This window comes from Embiotoca jacksoni, unplaced genomic scaffold (genome assembly GCF_022577435.1).
Source record: "Embiotoca jacksoni isolate LCO1_2020_lvr unplaced genomic scaffold, fEmbJac1.0.p SCAF_15, whole genome shotgun sequence".
NCBI classification, from domain to species: domain Eukaryota; kingdom Metazoa; phylum Chordata; class Actinopteri; family Embiotocidae; genus Embiotoca; species Embiotoca jacksoni.
The window spans coordinates 5,265,806-5,290,713 of NW_027185285.1; the positions used below are offsets into that span (position 1 = coordinate 5,265,806).

At 40.7% G+C, this 24,908-nt stretch overlaps 1 protein-coding gene and 1 long non-coding RNA gene across 2 annotated transcripts in view; one reads left to right on the plus strand and one right to left on the minus strand.

The window, feature by feature from the left end:
- Positions 1 to 20,469, minus strand: part of LOC138197984 (uncharacterized) — a 59,269-nt gene extending 38,800 nt beyond the window's left edge. Inside the window, exons 1-2 of the long non-coding RNA XR_011178246.1 lie at positions 20,392 to 20,469; positions 19,470 to 19,621 (exon numbers count right to left, since the gene is read on the minus strand). This is a non-coding gene — a long non-coding RNA (uncharacterized lncRNA). The remainder of the gene's footprint in view (positions 1 to 19,469; positions 19,622 to 20,391) is intronic.
- LOC138197982 (transcription factor Sox-9-like) lies at positions 19,088 to 23,032 on the plus strand. Its single transcript, XM_069149066.1, has 3 exons — positions 19,088 to 19,876; positions 20,235 to 20,482; positions 20,832 to 23,032. The coding sequence occupies exons 1-3, from the start codon at positions 19,449 to 19,451 to the stop codon at positions 21,608 to 21,610; spliced, it is 1,455 nt and encodes a 484-aa protein (XP_069005167.1). The 5' UTR covers positions 19,088 to 19,448; the 3' UTR covers positions 21,611 to 23,032.
- The last annotated feature ends 1,876 nt before the right edge of the window (positions 23,033 to 24,908 follow it).

Here is a 24,908-nt window from a genome sequence, read left to right on the forward strand (position 1 = left end):
CTTCATTGGTAAAGCACAAAGAGAGAGTCTGTTTCACCCTAATGCAGTGTGACCCCATGCAGAGAAGCCTGTTATCATTGCTATTTAGTGAGTTCAGGTTACAGGTGAGTCAGGTACTAAAAAGATAATACTGACATAGCGTAGGCTGACTGCTGGCTGTGGGGGTTCAGTTAGGAGGAAGTACTGAGAACATCCAAAGCACATTCATTTGCAAGCAAGGTTGCTAGATTCAATTCACTAAGGTGATGCAGAAAGCTGTCACACAAGAGAAATTGACAATTCAGACAGGTCAGTATTGTACCTGGAGTGAAATTATTCATAGTCATTGAGAGTGGCCTACCACACTGAAGTGCCAGCGCCGTTTAGGAAAATTAACCTTACATCGAGTGAATACTCATCCATGGAAACCTTTGGCGACAGGGGTGATGTTGGTAAGCACCCGTTTGGCTATCATTAACCAGCTGGAAGTGACTAGAGCCCTTTCTGCTTCCAACCACATGATTGGGGGGCTACCTCCAGTAACCTAACGCAGGCACCAATTATACATAATTTAAGACTTAAGCAATTTCGACAGATTTCTGGAAATTACTGTAGAGGTCTTGTTGCTGTCACCAAAGAGAAATGAGAGTGGGATATTTTGACAGGTTTTTACCACAAACCAGTTCTCAGATACACAAAGGTAGAGGTTACATGGTGCCTAATATCCATGTGTTGATTGGGGCTAAAGTCAGGGGGTTAAGTAAGGTCTAGTTAGCCGAGTTCTGAATTACCACAGAGAAGGTTAAGCAAAACAACAGGCCTCCATCCCACCTGTCCACAAATTACTGCTACATAAACATGATGGTTGGTCGGCTGCATGCACATGCATAAGATAAATTTACGTAGGTGGTCGAACCTCCCCAATTAACGAATCTGACAACTGGAGACCGACTGAAAAATGGTAAACTGGAGCCAAGTACTGAAGAAAACTGAGCAATGACCAGTCAAGGTTTGTTTTGGAGAGTTCACTGCTAGTAAATATTACAACTGTATAGTTATTACACAAAGCAACTGAACAAAGGACAAAAATACTAAAGACAAAATGTCGTTTTTCTACCATGCTGTGAAATGCAGTTCAATTGCATCCCTGTACGACACATCTCTCTCCATCTGAAGCTGAGCTCTCTACCCTGCTCTCTCTTGGGCCCCTGTGATTTGGCTGTGCTAACAGGTGGATGTGCCCGTGTTTACTGCCCGTCTCCCTGTGTTTGCCCACGATGGTCAGACAGGAAACTGGCCAGACTGCGGTCAGCCTGAGCCAGTGCTGAAACCTTTCAGCTAGGTGTGAGGAAGACGCGGTGACATCACTGTTATGGGATGGTTTTCTGATGAAGGCGAGAAGGAGGAGACTATGGATATATTTCTGCCTCTGGTTGTAAACACATTATCCTAAATATAAGACACTGGTGTTTAATTAAAGTCTTCTCAAAATAGAGTATTCAGAAGATCAAAAGTTGTTGATGTGGAGAGGACATTGTGACCTATATTGCACCCAACAAAATAACATCGGCCCAAAATCATGGCCTCATTCTGAAGTATGGATTGAATTGAAATTAGAAACCTTCTGAAAACTGGCTTCAACAGGGACATTAGGATATTAGTTTTGAACTGAGTCATATCTGCCTCTGGTTCAGTTAGCCAAACCAGGACTAATTCTATGGTGTTCCTGCTGCTAGGCCCCAGTATGTATCAGACTCGTTGTTCTGTGGGTCACAAATACCCCTCCCCCCTGACAAAATTGTGTGGCTGTGCATATGTGTGAATACATGTTCTTGTGGTGTGTGGTCTTATTCACATCACACATAGTTGCCCCGTCCGCACTGCTGGGCCACTACCACTTCACCCAGAGACACAATTAATAGCCCTGGCCGGAAAGCGGGGCTGAGAGAGCGCAGGCTGAGATGAGACAGGCTCACTGAGCGGTTCCTTTCCCTCCTCGTCTCTGAAGGCTCGCCTTGGCAAGACGCAGACAGCCCGAAATGTCAGGTCTAAGCAAAAGTCCAATCTGTCTCAACACAGTTGGCTGACTGCGGGACCTGAAGCAATCCCAACACGTAGCATCTCTCTGCTTGCTTTGCACTGAGCCATGCGTGCTCACAGCGAGGGAAACAGGAAGGCCTGATCAGGTCAGCATTTCACAGCGGTTCAGGTGGTCTTGCATGCAGAGCTGCTGAACTCATGGGACATGCCCACTGATAATTTTCTCTGGTGGAGGCCAGCTTTTCATGAGAGGCAGTGAGAAAACGTGTTGTTCCTCTTAAAGCCACTGCTGAACTGAGCTACACCGTGAGTAATTACCAACAGATGCTAGTTCTTTCTTTATTTCTATCTTCAAATTAGACATTATTCCAAAATAATCAGTATAATAACAGAGATTCATTTACTGATTGAATATTCGCCAAGATCATTTTCAGATCATGTATAAATTAAGCTGTCGCTAAATGTACTCAATTGTTTGATCTGAAGTAAAAATAACCGTTCCTGCTGACATTACAAAATAACCACCAGTGTCCTCTAACAAAAAATGGAGACAAATCACCTCTTAAATGTCTATTGCGGAGTCCCTGGGGTCAAATGACAATTGTATAAAGGGGCTATATTTAGGACAGTGCCTTGTATTGCCTCTAGCACTACGTTAACCTCTGACCCCTAACTAGGCACTAAGCTCCTGGTCCATTGCATGTGGGACAATTACTTTGTGGACTGAGACTAAAGATAATTTGTCTGTTGGACAGCCATAATACATGCACATTACCAACACTCAAACACAGAGCTTTGGAGCAAAACTTTGGAGCATCCAGTGTCTAAATATTTTAAAGACAGATTCAGAGTGTGCTGCAGCACATTTTCTAGCTTCACAGAGAGGACAGAGAAGGAGCCTGTCTGTTTTCAGGCCCGGCATGTGTGCTCAGAACAAACAAACAGATTTACTACTTAGAAGCATAAGTGCTAAGTGAGAGTGTTGCGTCTCATTGGGTTTTCAAGGGGACGTCATCAGGTCTTTGAGCTTCTCCGATATGACGTGTGAAATGTTTGTTTAGCCTTAACCTTTGATGTAATGAGAGTCACACTGCCATTTCAGTTCATTAATTTAGCACCTTAATCATAAAAACAGCATGATTAAATAAACAACAAAATTGGAGGCTTTGAAGAAAAAAAAATAACTGGAAAAAAAAAAGATAATTCCTGGAATTTCTAAGGAAATTTCCATTTCCGTATTTCCACAAGTATCTAATTGGTTGCTGGTGTTTGACACCCAGGCGACAGGTGTTTGTATTTCCCTTTCCTGAAACCCACAGTGGGTTTATTTAAGTTTTCACATACAGACTACATCCACCACCCTACTCCCACTCTCTCCTATATAACAGGAGGAAGGCATCATTTGTGTGACTCACATTTCTATCTGGGCAGCCGAGGCCAGTCTGCAACACAGCTGAGGTCCTGGATGGAACCGAGCCCCTCTACAACGGCAGCTGTAAAATGACACAACTCCTCAAGTAGCTCCTCAGCAGCCATCAAACCCCAAGTGCCTGTTAAAGCTCACTGACTCCCCATCACCTCCACCATCCCACCCTTGTCTTATAAAACCAGGAGCCATAAAACTGCCACTGGAATCGTTCTTACTCTCCACGCGTCCTCACTGTTGTGACGAATGGACAATTCATACATAAACATATCACGGTCATATTCTGAACATGATTTGTTCACTTGGGGAGTCAAAATAGTTGATTTATTTGCTGGAGATCAGAGATCAGACCACAAGTAGATGCATATGTGATTTCCAATGTAAGCAGGAGAAGCAGTGATTGTTTACTGTCCAGGGATGTATCAGAATCAAATGTAGCTAATACCTAGTTACCTGATCTGGGTATAGGAAAAATATCACTGTAATGAAACAAACAGTGACTAGACAACTTTATAAGCAAAGTCCAGGCGGTCAGTGAGAAAACATTACCAGCCTGAGAAAACGGGCTGAGGAGTTGGATGTCAGACCGAGCAGCCCCTCCTAATCATCACACCACCCCTTCTGCCCAGTGTTTCCACCCTTTTCCTTCGTCACTCAATCTAGCTCATCCAACTCTTTTCCAAAGGCTGGCCAACAAAAAGTAAGATGAAAATCTTGGCAGCTGCTAATGTCTTTCCTTCATATTGAAAAGACAGAAAAGGAAAAACTATTGACAAGATCAAACTCCTTAAGCAACCATGATGACATGAACATAATACTATTTGAACGTAAATCATTTAACCAAGAACCGGGTGCTAAATCTGGTCATTGTGGGTGTTCAATAGGGTATTATAACAATGTATAATGTTCAATAGCAAGTAAGTAGCTGTATATTTGACTTACTATTCATGCCTCTGCCCACAAGTCTTATACAGTGGAACTTATGCATTTATGTTGTATTTGCATAGATTTGCAAACAGTTTAGCAAATAAAGAGCCGTTGAGTTATGCATCTTATAGCTGAATGGAAACAATTACTTCCTGGCAAATGCAGATTTGTTGGCAGATCTCTTCCTGAGTGTGTGTGTGTGTGTCTGCTTACATCCACATGTGCGTAGGTACACTTGAGCACAAAGAGAATAATTGCCACTGATACATCACAAGGTTTCATTTGACAAGTGTGCTGTGCATCAGCCAAGCAACATCTGGACTCGAACAGAGAAATGACAGGGCTGCCAAGCACATGCATTACCGCTCAAACTTCTCTGAGAGCGCCTGCGAGGCTGAAAATTAGCTGAGAAAGTGGTGTAAAAGCAGGAACATCTCTTTGCCTGCCACTCAACACTGATTCTGCAAATTACAGCTAAATAATTAAATCCTAGAGAAAGGACCAACAAATGTAATGGTAAGTAATGTTTGACGGATGAGAATGGATAGTTGGTGGTAAAAGCTGCGCAAATACAAATAAAAACTAACCTGAAAATAAAGCTAAAGGTTATAGTCACCCCAAGGAAGCATAAAAATACTCATAAAATAAAGTCCTCTAATGCATAAAGATGTAATAAAGATCCCTTTCACTGCTTTTTAAAGGACACGTTTACTTCACAAGAGGCTTCTATGACCAAATCCATATACTGCTCTTCTTTGTGTTTTTAAGGATTCAAGCATGCAAGTTGAAGTCAACACTTGGAATTTGTGACAATAATAAAATGTAACTCTCATTAGCAGTTGTGGAAAGATTACAAGTGGAGGAAGACATTGAAATAAATAAAACGGAGCTCTAAAGACTCTAAAGCTCTAAAATGATCTCAAGGATACTTGTGCTTAAATGTCAAACTTAACCTAAGGACACAGTCTAGGTGTAAACCTAAATCCAAGGCTGATGAAGTTAAACCTATGAATACTCCATATGTTTTCTTGTCTGCACCATATCTTCTGCAAACAAGCGAGGAATACTGAACGCCGTCCTCACATGAACTCTGACCTGGTAGCTGTGCCATTGAATTGTAGAGTGGAGGGCCTCTCTATTCTGCATGTTTAATGAGAGCGGCTGACAAATTGAATCGAAATGCCTACTGAGGAGGGTTCGAAGAAGAAACTACTGGGGCCTGTTCTCTGTTGGCTTTAAGTAAACCTGATTGGCTAGAGAAGAGGGTAATTGAGCCCAATCAAGTCTTTGAGCATTTCTTTTTCATGTCTTCTGCAAAAGAACTTGTGATCAGAGTGAACAAACACCGGCAATATACCGAATGTTTTAACGCTTGACATTGTGTTTATCAGGATATTATGATCTTTCGCTGCTAGTCTACCCCCAGAAATGACAACATTTGTATTACATTTAGAGATATGAAACACCGTATTCACCAAAGTATCAGCGCTAATATGCACCATGATTGACCCTGATTTTCTGCTGTAACTTGTTTGTCATATTTATGCCAACTCACTATTTCCTCAATAATTGTGGATTATTAGCAACAGTATTAACTATCATAGACTTAAAACTGAACGTTGTCTCCGGGTCTAAAAGTGAAGCCAATATGGAAGTGCCTTACAGTTCAATACCACAAAGAGCCACTAGGGGCTGGCTGCGAAAAACCTCTGGCTCCGTGTACTTCCATTCAACATCTCTCATCAGATACAAAGTCAATCATTTTTTTCCATTAGTTATAATTCACTGAAGTTACTCCTTCTGGTGGCCTATCAGAAAATACTTCCACTATTAATTAGATATTAGGCCTCAAAGAGAGGTATGTTTGTGGAGGGTCCCTGGTTTAATATACAGTCAGGTTTCCAGTATAAGTAGAAGCATAGTGTCCTCTGGTTGTCAGTCAGATCCATCCCTCGCACATCACCTGCTCATCCAAATATGGTCACTACATGCAAGACTCAAGGCCTCAAAATGGCAGTTCACACACCAATGGATGACATGGTGGTGGGTTTCCACTTGTGAGCAACAAACAACAAGGTGTGGTCACCTTTAGTTTTTGCTTCAAAAATAACATAAGCAAACAATGTATGATCATCCCTGTTTCTGATCCAATGTTACAATAACTGTTAAAACCAACGAGCTACAAAAAATAAGTAATACATGTTTGGCATTAACTATGCATTAACCTTAGCTTATTTGGTAAAACAAATGTTTGTAGCCTTATGCACTATAATTGCCATGTGCAGATATTAAAAATGTAATTTCCATTTGTGTGGCAACATGGCTGTGACTCCTCAGTCCCACAAGAGAAGTAAAAATGCAGTTTAATCACCCAAGCTGGTCGTTGGCATGCAACTCCTGCAGCCACATTGTTAATCAGCTTATTGATACATTTTTTTCCAACTTAACATGCATGTTTTCTTGGCCGTAAGCCTGCTTATATAAAGTTATCCTCAGTCCTCACTCTACAAGTGCAGTGGCAAGTTCGCTGACCCGTTTCAGCCAGACAGCCTATGCTCACACATCTGTTGCTGGTTTCAGAGTTTTGTACTCTTTCATACGCAATCCTTCGTATTTTGCTTAGGATAAGCAATAATTGGTGAGACAACTGTAAAATGTTGATCAGTTGCTGAGTGCTATAGAAACCTTTTGACAGCGAGGGCTGTCCGGCCTCCAGTTGTCTGCCTCTGAGGTTTGGTAGGCTGGATTTTCGCTTCAGGAAACAGCAGCCGAGGCCGACAGCTTCGGGGTGGTGGGGTGGAGGGAGAACAGGAAAGAGGTGGTGCAGAGAATTGGAGTTTTTTATGACTTTGATTTGGGAGGGACACTACATCACTTGTATTGTGATGCCGGCTGAATGAAAAAAAAACCAGATGGAATGGAGCCAGCGTTTTGAGTCCAGCGCAACAGGGAGGTGAAATGAAGAGTCCAGAAAATGATGATGCTTCTTTTGGCTCATGTGACTGCTTCAGGCTGCCTCACCAATCAATGTCTGGATTTTATGGTCAGATCAGTTAAATAAACTTCATCTGCTGTCTGCTTTCTTTTGTGTGTCTCCTCATTGCACTACTTTGTTTTCCCCATTCTTGGCTCAGAAATTTGGTACAGACAGGGACTGACATGTTGGTCTGTAGCTTTATTTCTCTTAATTACAGGCTTCTGTGGATCCAGTCCCTTCCATGAAAGTGAACTGAACAATATAGAGTTTCATGATTTCACAGACAATCTATGGGCTTGCACTTTTCTATCCTCTCAACAATGAAAATTAATGAGGAAAAGTTCACAATAAGGTCACTGAAAAGGGACACTAAACACTTTAATTAATTCTTCTACTGTTCAGAGTAAAATTGGAAGTGTTAACTCCATCCTGCCATAGTCTTTCTGCAATTTCTTTTAAAGTATCCATTTAATCAATTTACAGTATAATTATGCCAACCCACACCATCAATCTCGAGATGATAGTTACTGAGCAGTAGACTGTCTGCCATGTGGGATGGCTACAAATGGAGAACATGGAGAACATTATTATGTTATTTGTTCTGCTACTGCAGTTTCTTGCAGCGTGTGAAAGCAGGCATCGCCCACACCAGCGTGCAGCCAAACCCCAGTGTTTGGAGAAAAGCACTGAGATCCAACATTTCTGTCACAGCCACACTGAGGTTGCAGGGCGATAACTGACCTACCAGCCTCCAATCAAGCAGCCTATCACCAGCCAATCAACACCACAGAGTCTTCAAAAAGAAAAAAAGTGAAAGGATATGAGCCTGTTATTGCTGAATAAAATGGAGTGGTGAAGCAGATTGGAGTTTATAATGCAATGTAATGCACAAAACAGGATTTGATGGAATCCAGATTTCACTGAGCACACTCCCAGATGCCAGGCAAATACAGTAAAAGGATCACATTAAGTTTCAGCTGATAAATATTTATAAGAACTCCATAGTAAGAAAATAAAATGGTTTCCATAACGAAGACAGTTTCTGCATTTAATCACTGTATTTAAAAATGTATGAGTCTTCCAGAAACCCGGGGGCATTGCCTTTAATATTCCTCAGTGTTTGAACACTGGACTCATTAGTCAATTGATGAATGTTACAAACAACCTCAATTACGAACTACACAAACTAAAACAGAATAGATAGATCAGCCTAGATCTGAGGCTATACAGGGGAAATTCTAAATTGAATTCTCTTTCCTATATGTATCTAACTATTAGTCCACGAGGCTGTCAATTCTATCCAAAGAAGTTTAGCTGGCAGCGTGAGGTGTCACCTAAAATAAAGTCAAATATGCAGAATTTTTTTAAAAGCTTGCAGAAAAACAATGCGGCAGTCTTACAGTAGAGGTATTAACTTCTTCATAATCGAGATAGTAGATGGCAGATTTGGACTGAGACGATATAGAGTTACCTGCTATCAACCATGTCAATAAGAAATTGATGCAGAACCCTGGAGAGCGGGGAGGTTTGGGGAAGTGGAGACAGTTTTCAAAAGAGATAAAAATCAGCTGGCGCCTGTTGAGGAGGTGCCTGTGCTCAGTATGTCCCGTCACCGCCGAGGACAAAGAGTCTCCCTAGTCACACCTAAAGAAGGGATTTCCCTCTCAATGCTCAGTTTTGGCTCTCGTCTATGGCGGTATGAAAGTGCTCAGAGGTGTGCCGTACAAAATTAATGCAACATTTAGAATATCTTATATAAATCCTAGCTTGATGCAAACCCTACAGCTGTTTACCTAAAAAACAACAACTCTGAAACAGTCATTTAGCATCAAATGTCACCTCAATGCCAGATGGTAACACTCATAAACATAATTCTGATATGACACTTATATTGTCTTGCTTCATCTTAAGTAACATACCATAGTAATTCCGCTCTTCGACCCCTTGCAGCTCATATTCCCTTTCATTTTTCCACGTTGTTGTTTTTCCTAGCCATTAGCCTACACTCTCAACTGTAAATTCTAGCCCTTTGTGGGACTACACGTGCCTTCTGCTGCAATCTCTCCCTCCCTGCACTTGTGATCTTTAGGCTGGTGGGAAACATGCGGAGCCATTCCTTTTTCTTCCTGTTCCATGCATGACTTTAAGTGCTGCCCCAAGAGACTTGAATTGGGTTTTACTGACGAAACTTTCCACTCCCCCACACGCTCACTGTCCCGGGGTCCGTCCATCGGATTTCATTTGCCCCTTCTCGGGGTCTGCCACCTGCATGTCCTTGTGCATAGATACCCATTGTTAAAAAGAGTTAGGCCTCAGTGAGCAACTTCAACCAAACTAAGGTGCGCTGAAGCCACAGTTTCAGGTCACAGGAGTGCGCTGAGGTGTAGGTGCAGAGTAACTCTAGATTTTTAATTACAGAGTGTGCATGGCGGTGCAATAAGAGGGTCATGGCTTCCTGATACCCTGCTTGGTGAGTCAGAAGCTGTTTGTCGCCCCAGATGGAATGAAACTCTGAACTTCCTATAAATTCAAAGGAACAGCCGCCATCTGCTTTCGCCTCAGACAATTGTGTCACTTTTTACATTGTACTTCAACAGATTATTGTCATGGTTTTGTCTTTCATTAATTCATTCAGGCATTCATTTAGCTTGGTTGTCTTGTAAGCATTGAACAATAGTCAGTCTGATTAAATTCTTGGACCTGATTGGCTCGAAAATTGTTTAGCTGGTCACCTGACATATGCTAATGTTCCATTCAGAAAAATTGAAAATCTATCAATGAAGCTGTAAAATATTTAATTTTTTTTTTTTTTTTTTTTTTTTTTTTTTTTTTTAATTTTTTACTAAACCAGTCATCCTGAGCATCCTCGATGCACCTCCAGACATCCCTCCATTGATTCCTCCTAACACCTTGCTAACCTGCAGTGAACTCACCAGACTAGTGCCAGCACTCAGCAAGCTACAGCAGACAGGACAGTACCCTGCTCTGCTGCAAATCTAATAAACCAGTTACAGCTTTCCTACTTCCACTAAGAAAGGTAACCAAGCTGCTCAAATATTGGATCTCAGGAAATAGTGAAGAACAATTTCCTTCAAGAGTAACACTAGAATGCAGGAGCCCGGCTCCCGGAGGTTCGGGGCCACCACCGCTGGGCCGCTCCAATTAGATGTAGCTTCCCCACTGTGTTCGACCCAGCCTAAACACAGGAGCACCCAAAGGGAGCTGGAGGAAGGGGAGAGTGGAGGCACACGTAGCTCCGGGTGCTGTGTTATGCTTGGCACGTATTCCACTTTACGTCTTTCCCAGTCTACATACAGCCACACTTGAGGCTCCTCATCATGCTGCAAAGTGATCGTTAAACAGCCAGAAAAAAAAAAAAAAAAGAGGAAATAAAGAGATGAAAACATGGAATGATTGAAACAAGTGAAGAGAAAAACACCACTACTGTGGCAGGATGATTTGAATTTGGTTTAGGTATGAATTAATTTAACTGGAAAATGATTGAGAAGACTCACTCCAGATTTCCCAGACTGACATTTTGACTAACAATTTTAATCTGATCTTGGGTGGAGTAGGAATAGCTACATATAAAAAAAGGTTTTACTCCACATTTCTTGATCTGCAATATATTCATCAAACCCGTTAAATGTACTGCTCATTAAGGTTGGTTTTTTTTAAGCAGGATTAGTTACACACTTTCAAACTCACTAACAAACTCAACACAACCAATTTTCCATCTTTGCATTAATTATTTTTCTTTTTTAGCACATTTCTAAAATTGTCTATACTGTGCATCGATGGTATCTTTTTAAAGTAATTTATTATACATACATACAAATATAGTATACCTTATTATATCATGTTGCCAATGAAGCTACCTAAAACAAGCACAAACTGACCTTAACTTTATTCTTTTCTATTTATTTTAAAACTCAAATTCAATTTACTTACATGTAAAGTTCTTTTTTCCTACCAAATTTGGTGTCTAACATTAATAATTCAAAGTTACAAAAATGTATTTCAAAAATGGGTTTACAGACATGAATAAAATATGGTGTGAAAGGCCCTGAACTTTTAACTGCTATAACTAATGTTTCGGACATAAATTGTCAAGAATCAACAAAAATGGTGATGGAGAAACTAAGAGTGGAAACATCCGGAAGGAAAGATCAGATGGCTCGCCGGCAGGATTTTCTCAGTTCTACCTCTTGCAGTCTTCTGCCTTGTCTGGGGCACTTGTTAATAGTTGTGGAAAGTCTCAAACAGGTGGTTTACGTCAGTTGTGGTTAGTTGAGTTGCGATTATAGGCATAAATGTATATGAATTTAAAATGCTCAGTAAACAGGTCAGGCTTTGTGTCATACAGATATTGAATAGTCAAGGTTAATTAATGTTCCTGTTCATACATGATAATGAGCAGACCACTGTGGTTCTGGAACTATAGTCCTAAAATAAGACTACAGATAAAATTAAAATTCCGTTCATATTAAATCTGTGTATAGTTTACAGTCACTAAGAGCAGTTTATTGACCTTCCCTTTTTGCTTTGCCCTGAAATGGGCTTTAACAAGAATAGACTTGGCTTTCCCCATTGTAATAAGACACTGTTTTAAAGCCCTTGAAGTATGCCATTGTTCATTTCACCCCTGCCCTTTCTGAACGTATTAATCCCATTGCCACGGTCTAATGCTGAAATCCCTGAACACCTAAGAGGACTGGATATGCTTGACCACACAAGATATTCGTATTTCCCCTGCAACAAGAGCTATCAAAGGTATAACCATGGTCAGTGGTGAGCAGCTAAAAGGAAGTACATCTGTAGATTTGTGAGTATTCAGCAAAGGTTTGGGTATTGGCTCTGATGCAGGTGCTATACTCTGGAAGGTGATTAAATATCATCACTCTTTCATTAACTTGGTATTTCTAGTATCTCCATGACTGTGGAGAAAGAAAGGCCCTTTTCATCAGTCCTCCCAACAAATGAGCCCTGCTCAAAAGAGCCAGGTTAAGTTGGGAGGATAATGAAACAGAAGAAAAGAGGGGAGAGATCTGACAAAACAATGGTGCAATATGGCTGTTTTCTAAATAGTATTTAAATCTATGTATAACGTCACTGTGGATAATCAGTAATGTGCCAACAGGGCTACAAAGGTTGTAGAGGGAAATAAACAAATAAGGATGTAAAAAGAGGCTGGTGACAGAAATGAGAAGGGGAAGTTGGGAAGCACATCAGAGTTTATTTATAGGTTATGACACTGCAGGCGACAACAAGAGTCTCATTTTCACCTGATCATTGGAACAGGTGGGAGGGGAGGAGGGCTGAATGCTCCATTACGTAGACCAGATCCATGTGCTAGCAGGTTCTTTATGAAAGGTGTCTCTGTGTGGAGGACGAGGTGCCGGTCTGACATCATCCCGAGCTGCGGATGGGACCTTTCATGTGCTGCGGTGCCAGGGAGCTGCTAGCGCTGTCAGCCAGTCTGAGTCAGCACTTCGCTCCAGACACAAACGTGCAAGAATCCACCACGGAGAGGAGTTGCACAACTTACACCACATCCTACTCAAAACAACCTAAACATGAGGTCATGCCGAAAGGGATTTGAACATTTAAGTAACAATACATTAAACAATCAGTAGCTGGAATATTTTGTAGTTATTTAGAAAAATGCATCTCAGGCTACTAATTTCTCTTAAAATATATAGAGTAGGTTCTTCCAAAAGGCAATAAGTTAGAGTTAGGAAAATATTTCTACATTGCTTTCTTAGGGACTCAAATCGTGGCCTTATGGGTGAAAGTCTATTCATCGACTTAGCATTTTTGTCCTCCATCGAAGGACCTCTGTCACATGACCTTTGTCACATGACCTGTGTCACGCATCTACTTTTTGCGCCAAGACAAAGCCAACCATTATACCATAGACTGTATATAAATGAGGACGTAGCTTCAGGATCTGACAAGTGAAGCCAATGTGGAAGTGCCATAAAGTGCAATACCACAGAGAGCCACTAGGGGTTGGCTCCAAAAAGGCTCTAGCTTCATAGACTCCCCTTCAACTTCTCTCATGAAATATAAAGTCAATACATTTTTTTCTACGAGTCATAATGGTGTCATTCACTAAAGTCACTGCTTCTTTTTTGTTTTTCTGGCAGTCCATCTAAAAATAATTTCATAATTAATTAGATACTCTGCCTCAAAGAGTGGATGTGGAGGTGGATGTTGTGGTGCAGTCAAGTTTCCCCTATCAGTGGTCAGGGCGTCGTGTCCTCGGGTTCCCAGTCAGATATATTCAAATCCACTTCTCTCTCCTCCCCAAATCGTCCAAATATGATTACTTCTGGCTCTAAAACAGCAAGATGGCTACGGCTTACGTTATTTTTACACGCTGTCCTCATGTGGGCTGCCGGGTGTATTACACATGTTAGTGTGATACTACGTGATGCAGGCAAAATTTTGCATTGGGACACAAACATTACGCTTTATATTTAACTGTAGCACAAATACGGAAAGTCCGCAAAAGATTTCCGGCTACACAGCAGAAGGAAGAGTTTGCCAATACTAGCTAAGATTTACAACCATTAACGACTCATCATACCAGCCCAGGTAAAGTGAGCAAATCCCTGACAATACTGAAATGAGCAAGAAGGCGTTTTTTGCTTATGAATATAATATTTCAATTGTTAGAGGAATAACGTGTTAAATTGTCCTTTATTACCCACTTTTTAAAAGTAATCTTCTAGCATTAGAAATAAGAGTGGCAGCATAAGGTACATGTTATTAAGTCATTCTTTGTGACTGTCACCTGCTCTCAGTTAAGTGAACCCCTGTTGAGGGTGCAAGCACGTTATTAGCCTCTGCAAAGACTCAGGTAATGTCATAACATTTTGTCAGCACTCCGAGAATGAGCAATTGTCATTCAGACATAATTACAGGTCAGGCTCTATCATTGGCAATGGAGGGCAGTGACCTACAGAGATCACACTCCGCTTTCATAGCATTTCATTGTCATTTAAACTGACTCTGAGGCCATTTCACCTGAAGGCATGCAAGGTACCTTGAAGTCACTCAGCAGAATTCAATATTGGATGTGCTTTTCAGGTGTGCTGTCAGAAAGAGTGCAAGCACTTTCTCAAAGTTTTAAGAGGACCAGAAGAAATTATAAAATACATATTTTTTTACTGCTTGAGTAATGGGTTTTTCCTCAATTTATCACATTCTGTTTTATGGTCTTTTTTTTTTTTTAAATTAATAATAATAATATAAAACTATGACTCAATGGGGGCAGCTATCCAACACGGCTTACAGCAGGTTTATCAAGCATTGTATTCCTTGATCTGAGCGCATTTCCTTCCCTGCAGATACGACTATCAATGAGTGCCCAAGGTGTTTCACTTTACTAGAAGCCAAGAGCAGATACGGAGGAGATTACAGCGGCACTATCTCCTGAGGAGGCCGGAGAAAGGAGGAGAAATGCAAGAAAGTGTGCAGCAGTAATTACCACACTGCTGGACACAGGGGTGAAGGCCAAAATATATATTTTCTCACTTTGAATGTATTTCCTTTATGCCATAGCTATAATGTGTTATCTAATTTGGCCTAATGATTGAAATATATGCAAATTGTACATTAGTGTTTTTTAAGAACTATTCAATCAATCTCCAAACATGCAGTGATTTGTAAGCATATATTTGATCTATTTACACAAAAGTTGTCCTGCATTTTCCGGATGGCTGCATGCTTTTACACCTCAGTCTTTCTGGTGAAGCCACTAAAAGCTGTTGTGGTTCTGCGTGGGATATCAGGGAGGTGTGAGAGAGTCAGAGCAGGGAATATTAGGCCGATCCTTCTAAGGGTGACATGGTCTTGATAAGTCCTATTTAAACTTTTTCCTTTGCAAAATACCATGAGTCATGCATTGCCCGTGGCCAAAGCGCTCTGATCTGGTAAGGCAAACAACAGGGGCAGCCCATCGGTCCCATATGAGGCCATCATTGACGGCGGGTACTATAACCAACGTTTCAGACATAAATTGTCAAGAATCAACAAAAATGGTGATGGAGAAATTAGGAGTGGAAACATCTGGAAGGAAAGATCAGATGGCTCGCCGGCAGGATTTTCTCAGTTCTACCTCTTGCAGTCTTCTGCCTTGTCTGGGGCACTTGTTACTAGTTGGGGAAAGTCTCAAACAGGTGTTATGTCAGTTGTGGGTGGTTGAGGCCACTTCAACCTCCTCTACTTCTGCCACATTATTTGGCACTGACAGAAATCTTCTAATTCTTCATGTATCCCTGAGAAGATCATTTTAACACACTGGTGGTGTTAATAGACGTGAAATTATTGCAAATACCTGATCTATCTCAGCACTTTAAAGGGTCTCTACACAAACTGTAAAGAAGGACTTATTGCCTTTTATGATATTGGCGTTTTAACTAAATAAAAATCTTTAAATTTATTTTCACAAGAAAACAGACACTTTCAAACAGACCAAAAATATGGCAAGACAACATCAGTTATAGAAACACATGCTGTATTTATGAGTTGATACTCTCTTTTTGGTGTTCCAAACATACTTCAAGGACAACAACACAGACTCTCACACACACACACACACACACAAATGACACTGAAAGTAAAAAAAAAAAAAAAAAAAAAAAAAAAAAGAGGGGCGGTCTGCTCAAACACCAGCAGTGGAATCTGAGAGTGCTCAGAGAGGTGGAGGACATGATTTGGCAGTTTACCCCCAGTGTTTGCCTCAAAATTTTGACGCCATGGCTCGAAGTCAAGCTGAGAAGTTTCCCAAGACCTGCTCAGCCTGCAGGCGGGTGTTCCATGTAAGCTGTGAGCTTGGCCCCCGGGGATCGGTGCCCTCCCCCTCCCCTCTCCCGAGTTGACTGTAAGTCAGTCTGCAGGGTTCCTCAAACCATGTGCAGTCAGCACCGCGAGGGCGCGAACATGCCCAACCACACCTCTGATGCCTCTGTGTTAGCCATCACAGGGTTCGCTCCTCTGCATGTCGCGACCGGTCGCCTCACAAGCTGAAAACTCTCAAACGGCAGCAGCTCTTTAACACCCCTCCCACAACACACCATGTCCATTTAAAAACTGAAAATTGCATCAAATATTCATAAGATATTTTACTAAAAGAGACATTTAATGCAAGCTGCAAAGTGTAAGAGTATCCACAGTCAGTAACTGTGTTAGATATGAGCTGCAGCTCCAAGAGGTGTCTCACAAGTTACTTCACTGAGGGAACAGCTCAAGGTTTTCAGCCCAAGTACAGAGAATCAAGTTACTTTGAAGTTATCAAGTTATAAAATCAGCGTAATTATACCTATCAAGTGGTGATGAAACCAAAACAACTCACACCTCTTAAGGTTTCTTATCCCCTTTGCTTCTCTCCGACATGAACTTTGGAAGAACAGCATTAAAGGGAGCTGAGCAGGCAGTCTGCCACGGCCTCCAGTCAACCGATACGACGAGCAGCACACCTGACAGGCAAGTTAGGCTGTTCTCGATGAAAATCTTAAGATCAAGACAAAAAAAAACTCAAACCAGCATATTTACAGGGAAAGATGATCTTCATGGTAAATGTTTTCTTTTAAGCAATGAAAGACATTGCTGACTGGCAAAGACAATTACTGAACAAACAGCTAATTTGTAAACAAAATATGTTGACATTATTTTTCAAAAATGCGAAAACTACATTTCTGTGCATATGTACAATATGTCATATATAAAAGCTTTCCTTTATTTTGAAGCTCACCATTAGAGATTTAGTTCCCTGTATCAGCACCTACTTATTTGTCTGTCTTTGACATACTATGGGAAATTATTTTGTATTATGTACTTCATTCATTATTCATTATTTATTTGTTTAAGCAACATTCTTATGTCTGTGCCAGTTAATATATATTTTCAATACAAATTTCCACATGTCAGTTAATGAATTTGCAAACTTTTACTAATTAATTTCTTAATTAATTAAATCATTGAGCTGAGATGAAAATAGTAAACTTTCAATCTTCTTCACGGCTGTATGTGAATGCATAACTTACAGTAGGATTTGGTTTCTAAAATTGAATACATGGATTATAGAGACTGAACTTTCAACAAAGTGTTCTTTGTCCACTGAAAACAAGCGTTGGAACAAATCCAGCAAAGTAGATTTTACTATTGCAACACGTTCTTCTGGGATTCGTTTTAAAACGGTTTGTTAGTGAGAAAATGTAATGATTAATTTTGTAATCATTTATATGCTGCATTTGTAATTTTGTTGAAGATATAACATCAGTGTTATTATTATTATTATTACTCAATGTCTTGAAACGCGACATAACCTGCATGCAACTGTAAAAATCACCTGTTACATGAACGAATGACCTTTGCTGCTCAAAAAATATCCTGTTCATGGAAAGACATACAAAATGATATTGGAGATGACGTCATGTCCATTGTTCAATAAATTGTCTGCAGTCATCTCTGGCACCACAGCTACACATTTCCGATCTACGGTCACTGGCTCCGTCAACCTGCCCAGTGTTTGTTCTTTGTTGTTTCTCTATATGCTCATCATTTCTGTATCAGCTCCTCTCAGCACACACCCGGTCGAGGCAGACAGCCGCCCACCTCAAACTCTTGTTGTTTCTTCCTGTTAAAACGGATCTTTCCCTCCCTACTGTCTGCTCTAAGGGGAATTTGTGGCTTTCTCTCCTATAATATTGTAAGGTCGTGACCTCAAAGTGCCATCAGATCACTTATTGTTATGAATTAGCTTTATATAAATGAAATTGATGAATTTGATCTAAATTAAGGGATCTAAAATACAAATTTAGAGCCGGAGATTAAATTAAATCGTCTATGTTTTGTAATACCCTCTTGCTTTGTTTTAATCATTGCAGCACAATCACGCAGACTCCTCTCAAGTTTCTGGACTGCTGTCTCCCCCTATTGGTGCATGTGGTCACTGTTCAGAGCGGAGACGGCTGAAGGCTGCTCCGTACCAGCCTTGCAAAGTCTCATGGACAGAGCTGTCTCGGTGCAACAAACAGTTTAGACAATGATTGCTCGCACTTATTCAGATACAAACAGACATCAGTGCAAATTATTCAACCAAAATCAGAATGATCAACAATACTTCTAAAGTTTGACCTTTTACTGAAGCCACAGTGCATATATCTCATACACTATGCCCTCAGAAAAGGTAAAGTACACACAAGGATACATGTACCTCATAAAGCAAGGGATTACAAATGTGGTATTTATATATTGCATGTAAAAAGTCAATATATTACAATATAAAATACAAAAAAAAACGTAGATCCTGTACAACTAATATATATATACATATATATGCATGCTACATGTAAATTATATAACCAGGCATAAACCAGTAATTAACACTTCAAATGCTAACTACTTGAATGAAAATTGCATATATCGAAATGATGGAGAGGATTTTGCGTTTGTGATAAAGAAAGGCAATGATACGTTTACTTTGTGTGATTTAAATATCACGTGAAAATGGTTCACATTCTCAAATTATTTTGTGTATTCAGTACGTTTTAACTTTGTAAAGATAAAGTCGCACCTTAATCAAAACCTATAAGGGGGAAATAACACATTTCTCCACACTTGAGTTGCGTTTTCACTGTTGTTGACTGCAAGAGTTCTTTAGCGCGGAGTCAAATTACGTCTCCCCGCCTCCTGAAAGTTTCCCCCAATCATTTCCTTGCACTGAAAGATAAATCCAGGCAGCGCCTCCTGTTCCTCTAGTCTCTTCAGCAATCCTCCAACAGCAGACCTCTCAGTCACATTTCTCACAGTCCCAGTCCCGAAGTTGAGCATTTGAAAGCGATCACTAGTGACTTGCCTTTTTGTCTGCAGAACTGCGTAAAGTTGAAGGACCATCTTTTTTTCTTTTTGCCATTTTTTTTTTTTTTTTTTTTTTTTTTTAACTTTTAAGGATTCAGGTTTGCCAATCAAACTGTGCGCCCTCAAAGGCTGTCACTCTCTGGGCACATCACTTGGATTTAGAAAGAGGGATTTTCTATTTTTTTTTTTTTTTTTTTTTTACTGCGAGAAGCTGTTCTTTAATTTTTTCGCATGAATCTCCTCGACCCTTACCTGAAGATGACAGAAGAACAGGAGAAGTGTCACTCTGACGCTCCCAGTCCCAGCATGTCTGAGGACTCCGCGGGCTCGCCGTGCCCGTCCGGGTCCGGTTCAGACACTGAAAACACCCGGCCGTCCGACAACCACCTCCTCATGGGTCCAGACTACAAGAAGGAGGGCGAGGAAGAGAAGTTCCCCGTGTGTATCAGAGATGCAGTGTCCCAGGTGTTGAAGGGCTACGACTGGACCCTGGTGCCAATGCCGGTGCGCGTCAACGGCTCAAGTAAAAGCAAACCTCATGTCAAAAGACCCATGAACGCATTCATGGTGTGGGCTCAAGCAGCACGGAGGAAGCTGGCCGATCAATACCCGCATCTGCACAACGCGGAACTCAGCAAAACTCTGGGTAAACTTTGGAGGTAGGTTTGCGTTGCATTTTCAATCACTTTTGCAATGCGCTTTTCCGCGCGGCGCACTGCTATTTTATTAAATGCACTGCTTGCCTGCTGTTGCTGTAGCGCTTTACACTATATGTAGCTCGTGCTTTTCTGGTAGCCCAATTTTGTTTCTCTGTTGCAGACTTTTTAGACGTACTGTGCACATACAATTTTTTTTTTTATTTTTTTAATAGATTTAGGATAAGACATTTTTTTAAAAACCTTTCTCGAGGATTATCGATATCAGTTAACAGCTGCACCGATTCAGTAAACGTGTCTGTGCACAAATTGATCAAACGTATTTTTGATATGAATGTACATATCTCTGTCACATTTTCAGATTGCTCAATGAGGTAGAGAAGCGCCCGTTCGTGGAAGAGGCTGAGCGTTTGAGGGTGCAACACAAGAAGGATCATCCCGACTACAAATATCAGCCAAGGCGGAGAAAATCTGTGAAGAACGGTCAAAGCGAACCCGAGGACGGCGAACAAACTCACATCTCTCCAAATGCGATCTTCAAGGCGCTGCAGCAGGCGGACTCTCCGGCGTCGAGCTTGGGCGAGGTGCATTCTCCTGGAGAACATTCAGGTGAGATAATTGAGAAGAAGAAAAAAGGAAAGAGAGAAAGAAAAATCAACTAGTTTCATTTTATTTTACTTTCTTGACAAAAGTGACATTTTGGCACAGTTGTAGAAATCAAATCTTTAGAAGCCTTGAGGGCCTCCAACAGACAACTGTTAATGATGAATGGTTAATGATTAGTGAGTTTTACAAGCCATCATGTAAATACACCTGTCAGTATAGTGCCAACAAATTCCCCCGAAAGTATTTACATTTATACCAGTATATCACATGCAAGTCATATTTTCACAGAAAAGCCGTTATCATTTTGAAAATTTGATGTTAACCGAGTCTAACTTTGCCTTCCTCTAACCAGGTCAATCACAGGGCCCTCCAACACCTCCAACCACCCCCAAGACAGACCTCCCCTCCAGCAAAGTTGACCTGAAGCGTGAGGGGCGCCCCATACAGGAGGGCACCAGTCGCCAGCTCAACATCGACTTTGGAGCTGTGGACATTGGTGAGCTGAGCAGCGATGTCATCTCCAACATGGGAAGCTTCGATGTTGATGAGTTCGATCAGTACCTGCCGCCTCACAGCCATGCTGGGGTGACCGGCGCGGCCCAGGCCGGCTACACCAACAGCTACGGCATGAACAGCTCTTCAGTCGGCCAGGCAGCCAGTGTTGGAGCCCACGCCTGGATGTCCAAGCAGCAGCAGCAGCAGCAGCAGCAGCAGCAGCAACAGCAACAGCACTCTCTGACCACCCTGGGTGGAGGAGGAGAGCAAGGCCAGCAGGGTCAACAGAGAACCACCCAGATTAAGACAGAGCAGCTGAGCCCCAGCCACTACAGCGAGCAGCAGGGCTCCCCACAGCACGTCACCTATGGGTCCTTCAACCTACAGCACTACAGCACCTCCTCTTACCCGTCCATCACGAGAGCACAGTATGACTATTCAGACCACCAAAGTGGTGCCAACTCCTACTACAGCCAGGGCTCCAGCCTGTACTCCACCTTCAGCTACATGAGCCCCAGCCAGAGGCCGATGTACACCCCGATTGCTGACACCACCGGGGTGCCCTCTGTGCCGCAGACCCACAGCCCGCAGCAATGGGAGCAGCAGCCCATTTACACACAACTCTCCAGGCCTTGAGGAGGCAGTCTTAGCACTGACTGGAACCCCCCACCCCCACCCCAGACTTCTTTCTGCCCGGTGGCCTTTTCACCACCATGCCACACACCTTTCATTGCCAACAGAAAAACATGACAAGGACTTCTTTTTATAGTTCTGAAAATATATCTTTGGATTGGCTCACAACAGTGCCTTTTGTATTGGTTGGAATTGTGATTATATTTTTTTAGATATAAAGTTTAAAAAGAAAAGTTAAATCCTCTGTGAGGACATTCTGGTTATAAATATATTAGTATGTACTGTGTATGTGTTCTGCTCTTGTCATTATCATCATAATCAGTGTCATCAGCATCCTCGTCGTCATGATTTGAAGGTTGAACTCATCTAAAAGAGCAGGAATGCCAGGTTAAAAAAAAAAAACAAAAAAAAAACACCCATAGTGGCCTTACTTCTCACTAATGTATTTTTATACAGGAAGTAAGAAACATCTGTTTACTGACACTGCCGTCTCATAATAGCCTACATTCTGCTTTGAATTTTTGTACTGTACATATATTATTGTAATTCCCATGAGATGCAAGTATTGAGCAATGCAGGTTTAAATAGATTAGAATTTTTGGCCATGATATGACCGTGTCATCAGTGAATTAGTCAAACATTCTACTTCTGGTTTGCTTTAGCTCAAATTGTGTTGGAAACGCTATAGCAGGTGCCATATAACTCCTCTAGGGGCCTTACTGTGTTGCTAGACGCAACAGCAATGCTTGCTTTTATCTGCCTTGATACCGTTGGTGCCTCTGGAGCCACAGTAGTGAGGCTTCGTCCACTGGCATTGCAGTGTGAAAACCACAGCATAGTTCTGACTTCCCGCTTGACGTGATACAGGAAGTGACCTTTGACCTGATTCTTCTCAGCGGCCATCAGGTCTGAGTCTGGTGTGCTTCTATCATTCCATCCTTTTTCCTAACCTTTTTATTCTTAATTTATTCTTTAGCATTAATTTTATTTGAAAATAACTATTTGCAATTATCTTTTTAATTGAGCAGCAGCTAACTGAGGTGAAATAGGTTGCTGTCATATGTGGCACAAATTTGTTTATTTATCATTTGTAAATGTTTCTTTCATTCATGATCTAGTTATGTACAGAATACTTATAATTACATGATGAGTCTTTCTCTTAAAAAAAAAGAAAAACTGGACGTTTTCTCTTTTTTTTTTTCTAACAAGTGACTTAATGGATTTGAAAGCAGCTGTTTGTAAAGAATTTGCTGGAATCAAGAGGATGCTCTTTGGAAAAAGTTGTGTTCCTCATTTTATATTCTGTATCATTAGTTCTCATTTTGTCATCTTCTTAATGCAGTTTCCCTAGGTAAACATGGCATTGTCTTAAAAGCTTATCTTTTGTATTATATTTGTTTGCAATAAAAACAAAAAAGAGAAATACGTGACCGTCTTGTGGTTCATATGTGTTGTTCATAGCTGTGGCTGCCTGTGTCAGCCAAATATCAGCGAGGTTTATTCATACCAGTTACAGCAAAAGTAATACCCACTGACAGAGGGTCAACTGAATTAGGACGTTTGGGATAAGTTCGTAAGAAACGCTTATTTAAAAGAACAAAACAAACGATGGAAATCAAGAAGATTGTTTTAATGTGACATATAAATTAATTGCTGCAGTACTCTTAAGTCGGTTTGTTAGCCACCCTGTGCAGCACTTTGTTAAAGTTAAGCTTTCGCTTCTGGCTTCTCAGAGCGTGAGGTCACAGGTCCGTTATTACCACGGCCTATTGACAAGACATATGTCCACACCCCCCCCCCCCTCGCCTGTATATTCAGTGGCTTAAAGAAACAAACTAGACATTGAATATTGTTTATTCATTACTGGCCAAGTAATATAGTAATAGAGCTGACCTTAATAAATCAGTGACAATGTAAACACAATCAGGTACTATAGCTTTGTGTTGAAATTTGAGGCACATTCACAGATGACGTCTCTTTCCTCACATCAACTGAAGTAAACCTTTTTCTGCCATCCACTGCTGCACCTCATCTCACTGCCATGACTGGACTTTTTTTTTTTTTTAGCTTGACTTTATATCTTCCTATTATACATCATACTTGGCTACAAAAACCACACTTCATAATGTGAAACAATCAAAATAAAGATGATGAACCAGAAAAATTAAACATTACATAAATTAAACTTTATTTTGATAAACTGAATAGAGAAACCAACCATTTCAACACATCATTTAATACAGGCTGGAGTCAGTTTGTATGACTTCCTCTCAAAGTTTTGATAGTTTCCCTTTTTCACTTAATATGTTGCATCAATGTGTGAAGAGAAAAAAGTAACGTATTCTCTGAAAAGCTCTTTATTATACCAATATATTCACTGGATATTAATAATTGTCTAGTAAGCCTATTTTAGCAACTATGAATGTGAAATTACAAATAACAGTTTAACAGTTTTGGGGGTGTGGTTTTATTTTTTCAATGAGTTTAACTGAAAGAGATTTTGGATTACTTTAACACAATACTTCATAGAATCAATCAGATAATCATATAATGATGTGTTTTAATCTTAATATATACAATGCAGCTCTAATATCTAATTTCTGGCTCTATCACTAATGTCTCTGGTTTGTACAAGTGGAGCTGGGCAGCAAGGCTGCAGGACCTAACAGGGCAAAGGGAAGGCAGTTAGTGATTACTCAGGGCAGAGCAGAAAAAAGGTGGTGTGGGGAGATCACAAGAAAAGGAAAACCTTAATAATCCACTTTTCTATCTAAGGAAATTTGCTAATGACTGACACAACTCTGCAGGATTCAAAATAAAACACATTTTTCAAAAATGAAACCAGAAAAACAATGTGGAGGGAATGAGGGAGCATCTTTAACCAAACATTGACAAACTTCTTAGTGAGTGGTTTTAATGTATTACAAAGAAAAAGGTAAAAAAAAACAAAAAAAAAAACAACAATGTTACCTAACACAAAATGTTTTGGGAAAGATGTTGCCTGGAAGTTAAACTGGAACCAAAATTTCTGTTGAGCAAACAAGGGGGAAAAATATAACTTTGATAAACACAGTTCCTCCAGTTTCGGAGAATGACCAGAGCAGTTTAATTGTTTCACTCTCAGGTTGTTGGCAGCGTTTGTGCATGGGAAAATGCCAAGCATTTACATTTGAAAGTCCAGCTCCTCAAAAATCAATCAAGAGTTCAGGTCAACTCATTAGGGTGATCATGTTATCTCGGAAAGAAGGACTTGTTATTAATTCTTTCCAAATTAAAGTTTATAAATAATAAAGAACATAAA

What these genes read in the sequence shown, in the direction of transcription:
- LOC138197982 (XM_069149066.1), top strand. Translation starts at nt 19,449, where the DNA reads ATGAATCTCCTCGACCCTTACCTGAAGATGACAGAAGAACAGGAGAAG. An exon ending in ACTCTGGGTAAACTTTGGAG is followed by an intron (nt 19,877 to 20,234) that starts GTAGGTTTGCGT and finishes TCACATTTTCAG; the next exon opens with ATTGCTCAATGAGGTAGAGA. An exon ending in TTCTCCTGGAGAACATTCAG is followed by an intron (nt 20,483 to 20,831) that starts GTGAGATAATTG and finishes TCCTCTAACCAG; the next exon opens with GTCAATCACAGGGCCCTCCA.